Source organism: Sorex araneus, chromosome 2 (genome assembly GCF_027595985.1).
Source record: "Sorex araneus isolate mSorAra2 chromosome 2, mSorAra2.pri, whole genome shotgun sequence".
Classification (NCBI taxonomy): domain Eukaryota; kingdom Metazoa; phylum Chordata; class Mammalia; order Eulipotyphla; family Soricidae; genus Sorex; species Sorex araneus.
In genome coordinates this window covers 266,476,649-266,482,884 of record NC_073303.1, presented here as the reverse complement: position 1 = coordinate 266,482,884, position 6,236 = coordinate 266,476,649, and the positions used below count along the sequence as shown (strand labels likewise).

Genomic DNA, 6,236 nt, shown 5'->3' with positions numbered 1-6,236 from the left:
TGCAGACCTGCGTGCCCGGCCTTCGCCCAGCTGCTCGCATCTGTGACGGCGACCAGGGCTGTCCACGCGGCGACCCCGCAACCTCGGCGGGATCGTCAGGGCACGGTTCTGGATCTCCGACCGCCGACAAGGACCACGCAGGAATGCAATCAGCAAGCGGGTAGTTTATTAAGCTGGCTAGCCAGGGTTGTGCACACGCACACAGCGACACGCAGGTCCCATGTGCGAGGCAAGGCCCCTAGCTTCTCCAAATGAGATCTTATACAGGCCTTCGCCTGTATAAGATCTTACAGCAGAGCCCGCGCACTTCATAGCTAATAGCTTTGTAAAATTACAAACTTTTATAACCAATCATTTAAAGGACATCACTCCTTAGCCTACAGTTTTAGAGATCAGCATTTGCGTCAATGTTCAGGAACGTCCCGGTTTTGGGGGCAGTCATGGGTCTTGTGACATGGGCTTTGTGACATGGGTCTTGTGATATGGGTTTTGTGATATGGGTCTTATGAGAGGCATCTGGTTATCTGGTCTGACCACCACCCTTCTTACGACCCGGGGAGCCTGTATCCGAATTTCTTGCTCAGGGGCAGAAAAACAAGTTGTTTTGCAATGCGGGCTCCTGTAAAAAGTCTTGAGAAAGCTAAATTGATTTCTATGGTCTGTTCTGGGCCAGTTCCTCACAGGGATGGCTGGGCCCTTGGAGCTGCCCACGACGGAGAAACAGGAATTCCAACGCGGAGTGTGGGTGTGTGTGTGTGTGGGGGGTGTAGCGCCGCAGTGCAGCCCCCACCGGGCCACTGGGAAAGATGTAGGTTCAATTCCCAGCACCGCGAAACAGACAAAACGGAAATAAGTGCCAAACTCAGGTGTCTGGACAAAGGGGTCCAGGTACTCGGGCGTCACACCCGCCCCGCCCTCCACGCGGCCCCTTCTCGGGCCAGCGGGCGCGTCAGCCCCTCACGCCCCCGGGCCCCGCCTCCTGCAGCTGCACATCTACCGCAGCGTGGGGAACCCGTCGGAGCCCTCGCCCCCTGGAAAAAGTCATCAAACCCCGCGAGCCCAGCGCTGCTTCGGTGCAGCCGCTACGGGACCGCGCGCTACTCAGCGCTGATCGGGACCGGCACGTGCGACCCGGATGGGCGTGGCCGTGGGCGTGACTAGCGGGGTGTGGGCGGGCCCCGGCGGTGATTCGCGGGTTCAGGCAGGGCGAGGGGCGGGGCCCTGAGGGTGTGGACGGGTCCATGCAAAATATGAGAGGCTGAGCGGAGGGGGCGGGGCCTCGGGAAGCCTGGCAGGCGATGGTGTGGGCGGGGCCTCAAGGGGGCTGGGGGAGTGTGGGCGTGGCCGTGCGGGAGGGGCACCTAGATGTGCTAGATGTGAGCGGGGTTGCGAGCCCGGAGGACAGGACGTTGCTGGAGGTGGGCGTGGCTTCGCGGAAGAGGGCGTGGCTTTCTGGAGGGGGCGGGGCCGGGCCCTTTATCCCGGGCGGCCCGCGGGGCGCTGCACCGGCCGAGTCCATGCAGCCGCGCAGCCCCAGAGCCGGCCCGCGCGGGGGCCCGCGGCCCTGGGCCGCCCTCCTCCTGCTGCTGCCGTTGCTGGCTGCGGGGGCGCCGGCAGACCCGCAGCTCCCGGCACTGCTGCAGCGGGCGGCGCGCGCGGCTCTGCACTTCTTCAACTTCCGCAGCGGCTCGCCCAGCGGCCTGCGGGTGCTCCGCGCGGTGCAGGGGGGCGGCGCGCGGGTGAGTGGACTGGGCAGGGGGCGGCGCGGTGCAGGGGCAGGCAGGTGCAGGGGGCGGGCGCGGTGAGCGCGGGCTGGGCAGGGGGCGCCGCCCTCGGGCACCCTGCGGGGCTCACCCTGGGGGGCGAGTCGGGAGCCCCCACTTCAAACCCAGGACCGTTTTCCACTCCGAGATTCGTCATCTTCAGAAACTACCGCGCTAGTCGGCGTTTTCCTGCACGTGGTCCCTCCTGGGGGAGTAGAACTCGCAGCACCTGTCACCGAGTAAACTGACTCCCGACCCGCGCGTTCGGGGAAACGCTCGCACCCCCAGCCCGCTTCTTCCGTAGGGCCGTCCGCAGTCTCCGAGGGAGGCTGGGCCTGGGCAGGGGTGCGGGTGCGGGCACAGGTGGAGCAGGGCCGGGCGCTGCCCTGGTCTGCTCACTGCCTTCAGAAAGGGCGTCGGAGGCAAAGTCCGGCGGGGGTCGCTGGGTCCCTGCCGCCTCCCCCCACCCCGGGGCCGTCTCAGGGTGCTGGAGTCTGGGTGGGGGTTTCCGTGGCGCCAGGTGGGCCTGAGCCAGGGGAGAGTGAAGTGGGGCCGGAGCTGGTGTGCCCAGCTGGCTGGGGGTCTCTGCCCCACACCCGGGTGACTCTCTGGCCGAGCACAGGTGCAGCCAGGGCGCGTGTCCCTCAGCAGGGGGCACTGGGTCCCCACCTCGGCCCTGCACTCTCTGCAATCGAGGCAGGGTTCGGGGCAGCTGGCTCCTGCGGCGGCCGAGGGGGACGGGCACTGTGGGCACCCAGTCGGGGCTTCTCAGTGCCGGTGGGCTGGGAGAGGAGTTCGGCCGTCAGTGCCCTCGGAGCGGGTGCAGGGCCAGGCTGTCCTCAGAGCCATGCTGCCCTCTGGCGGCCGGGGAGGTGACAGCGGGCTGCCTGCGCAGGGACCCCAGCCTCGCCCACAGGCCTGCCACCTCGCTGCAGTGAGCCCGGGGGGGGGGGTGACCCAGCTTCCTGGCCCGTGGCACCCAGCTCCTGCCACCCTTCTGCTCAGAGCCGGGGAGGGACTTTTGAGTCAGAGGAGGGCCGGGCCACAGGTGTGGGGGAGGGCGGGCGGGCAGCAGCCCCTCTCCTGGGCCTCACCACGGGGCCGGGCGCCTCTGCTGGCCTCTCTGCCGGCCGTCAGGGTGGCCGCGGGCCCGACCCCCTCCGCTCCCCCCGGAGCAGCACTTTACAACAATGCTGTTCTTAGTGTCCTTCCGCCATGCCCTGTTTGCTCCTCTAGTTGTCCTTTGGGGGTTCTGGGTCCCACGGGCTGGGCGTGTGCCTGGTGCTCCCTCCTGACCCCGCCCGACCTTCTCAGAGCCCACCAGGGGCCATGTGCTGCTTGCTTTGCTGCTGGGCTGTCGCCCTAGTGAGTCTGCCGTGGCGGGTGGGGCCCCGTGCGCTGCGGTGGCGCATCTTTAAGGCCTCGCCGGGCTCACTGGCCAGGTGCTGTCGGGATGGACGGGTGCTCTGGGGGGCAGGTAGGGGCCACCTGCTGGCTGGTCTGCAGAGGCCACTGTGTGGTGGGTCGGGGTCTCCTGGCCACACCCACCTATCTCCCAGGTTGACGTGGCCTCATCACTTGCTCCTGGACCTGGACTGGCCCCCCTGGCCACTGAGCACAGCTCGCGCCAGCCGCCTAGACGGGCTGTGAGGAAGGAGGGGGCTTCGGTGCTGAGCCCCCCCCCGTCCACTCCTGCCCCCTCTGTTCTGAGCCAGGGAGGGGACTTTGGAAAGACTCAGAAGACAAGTTCTTTGCACGTGTCCCCCACAGGTCAGAGAAGTGGCCGCTGGGTGAGTGCCGGGCCGCCTTCCAGAAGCCTCTCTGTCTGTAATGGACGAGCACTCTGGAGCCGCTAAGGCGTCCCTCGGGCCCCGGGGCTGGGGCGGGGCGTCCTGGCGGCCTCTCCTCTGTGGAAGCTTATTCCAGAACCCCCAGAAGGCCCAGTGCTGCAGCCTGATGTGTCGGAGTGAGGCCCAGTGGGCCGTGTGCTGCAGGCACCCGTTTTCCTCTCCTCTCAGGCACCCTGAGGCGTCATACCAGGGGCAGGCTGCCGCCCACTGAGGGCGCTGGCCAAGGCTGGCGAGAACGTGCATGCAGACCCGTTCCCGCCGCTCGCCCCGGGGTCACTGGGGTGCCCACAGGTGTATGGGGGGACAGCCATGTGAGGCCCCGGGCCCCCCACCCCAGCCAGGACCTGACTCCCAGCACCGGCCTCAGCTGGGAACCTTCTGCCCGGCTGCCGGGTGTCCCTGCGTCCAGCAGGAGGCAGGGTGGAGGGAAATGGGGCGGGGGGGGGGGTGACCTTGCTCTGGGCTGTCTTCCTCTGGGGCGGACAGCACTGACCACCTGCCCCCGGCACGGGTGCTCACACTGGAGCGGACCCCCAGGACCTGGGGCGGGGCCTTCCCCTGCCCCTCCCCGCCATCCCACCCCACCAGGACCGCCCCGACGAGTGTCCCCCCTGACGCGTGTCCTGCAGGTCAGTGGAGAGGACACCTTGGTGGACGTGACCTTTGCTGCGGAGCGCTTCCGCCTGGAGGTGAGTGCGGGGACCCCGCGGGTGGGCCTGGCGGCGGGTTCCCTGGGGTGCTCCTGTGGTGACCCGCCCCGTCCCCCGCAGGGGCCGCCACAGGCCGGGAGGTGCCGGGCCCTGGTGCGGTTCGCACCCCGCAGGCCGCGGGCTGCGGTGAACGTGACGTGCGCGCAGCTGCTGGAGCGGGGCCGGCGGGAGCACGAGGACCGGCAGCTGTTCGCGCTCCTGCGGGACCTGCCCGCGCCGTCCGCCAACACCAGCGTCCCCGGTACGGGCTGGCATCCAACCCCGGCCTGCCCCCGGGGGTCCAGTGGCCTTCCCTGCACGGCCATGCCCGGGGGTCGAGTCTGCCCTGCGCCAGGCCAGCCCCAGGATGGTCTCAGCCGGTGGGGGCCACCCCAGCGCTGGCCAACCTGCCCTGGTCAGCAGGAGGCCAGGTTCCAGCCCCCAGGCCCCCACAGCAGGGGGCTGAGGACCAATCCCTGCCCTGCTCCTCCTCCCACCCCGCAGAATCCCCCCTGCCCCACCCCCAGCGGGCAGTTTGCTGGTGTGTGGCCACAGAGCGTCCTCCGCCACGCCCGGGCTGGCACTGTCCCCCTCGGCCCTCCCCGAGAGGAGGGAGCCCGGGGCGTGACCCCCCGTGCTCTCCCCAGACAGCCACGGGCACGTGGCGCCCACGCTGAGGCCGCTGTGGGAGCTGGCGCTCCTGGGCAGCTCCTTCGTCATGTGGGAGAAGAGCACGTGGGCAGCGCGCTACAGCCTGGCCCAGCTCACCGGGGTGCAGCAGTGGGTGAGCCGGGCCCCCTGCTCGGGGGGGGGGGGGGCAGGGGGAGTCTCGGGGCCCCCTCGTCGCTCGCGACTCCCAGTCAGATGACGGCAGGTCCCAACAGGACTCCAGGGCGAGCAGATAAAGGGGCGGGCGGCAGGGTGGGGTCAGGAGCATCTGCGAGGGGGCGCAGGGTGTGGCCCAGAGCCGAGCTGGACGCTGTTTCCGTGCCCAGGAAGCGAGCAGTGACGCGATCCGCTTTGCCTACACGGTCCTGCTGCACGAGTTCATGACGCAGGTAAGCCGGCCGCCCCACACCGCCCTCCCGAGGGCGAGCGCACGGGGACACGACTCTCCCCCCTAGGAGATGCTGCCCTGCCGCATCCGCCTGGCCTGGGCCCCTGGCAGCCCCCCGAGGGTGAAGTACCACTGCAGGGAGCAGGTGCCCCAGGAGGCATCCGGCGCCGAGCAGCGCGGTGACTTCTGAGGGAGCGGCGGGCCGGGTGCTGGTGGCGGTCCCCCCCCTCCACCCGTGCCGCAGAACCAGGCCTCCGGTCCCCGGGGAAGCGACACCAGCACCAGGGAGAGCCGCGCTCCTTTCCCCATAGCCCTGGGTCACTCTGCCCCAGGGGCACGCGTGCTGGCCCGAGGGACACCCATGGCCGTCTGGGCGCAGACAGGACAGACGCTGTCTTGCCTCTGCTGGTGCGCAGCCCGGGCCCCAGCCCCAAGCAGAGCCAGTGTGTGCCCGCCCAGGAGCCTGGGCCCCGACAGTACCTTCCAATAAATTTCGCGTTTCAAAACGTGTTGGTAAGAACTGAGTGAAAACACGCTGACCCGGAGCTGAACTCTCGCGTCTGGGAGTTCAAGGGAAAACAGACCGAGCCGAGCATCCGGGCAGCCGGCCGACGGGGCGGGTCACGGCAGGGCCAGGGAACAGCAGCACACGGGGAACGTGCCGTCGCCCCTCAACACTCGCCTCCGGAGTCCTCCAGCCGGTTCCCTGGGAAACAAGCTGACGCGCATGTGGCCCCGCACCACCAGGGGTCCCTCCTGAGCACCACGGGCGGCACAGGGACAGGCCCCCACACAGCCAGGCCCCAGGCCTGGCCTCCAGGGGAAACTTCCCAGCACGGGAGCAGGCCTGGAGAGTCCGGCTGGCCCCGAACGCCGC

At 69.1% G+C, this 6,236-nt stretch overlaps 1 protein-coding gene across 1 annotated transcript; it reads left to right on the top strand.

The window, feature by feature from the left end:
- The first annotated feature begins 370 nt into the window (after window positions 1-370).
- Window positions 371-6,158, top strand: RARRES1 (retinoic acid receptor responder 1). The gene is made up of 6 exons (XM_004603172.2): window positions 371-1,739; window positions 4,243-4,302; window positions 4,384-4,564; window positions 4,950-5,086; window positions 5,298-5,360; window positions 5,427-6,158. The coding sequence occupies exons 1-6, from the start codon at window positions 1,299-1,301 to the stop codon at window positions 5,547-5,549; spliced, it is 1,005 nt and encodes a 334-aa protein (XP_004603229.2). The 5' UTR covers window positions 371-1,298; the 3' UTR covers window positions 5,550-6,158.
- The last annotated feature ends 78 nt before the right edge of the window (window positions 6,159-6,236 follow it).

Excerpts from the sequence above, each read along its gene's own strand:
- RARRES1 (XM_004603172.2), top strand. The coding sequence starts at position 1,299 with ATGGTGTGGGCGGGGCCTCAAGGGGGCTGGGGGAGTGTGGGCGTGGCC. Across the intron at positions 5,087-5,297 it reads TCACCGGGGTGCAGCAGTGG|GAAGCGAGCAGTGACGCGAT; the intron begins GTGAGCCGGGCC and ends TTCCGTGCCCAG. Across the intron at positions 5,361-5,426 it reads TGCACGAGTTCATGACGCAG|GAGATGCTGCCCTGCCGCAT; the intron begins GTAAGCCGGCCG and ends TCTCCCCCCTAG.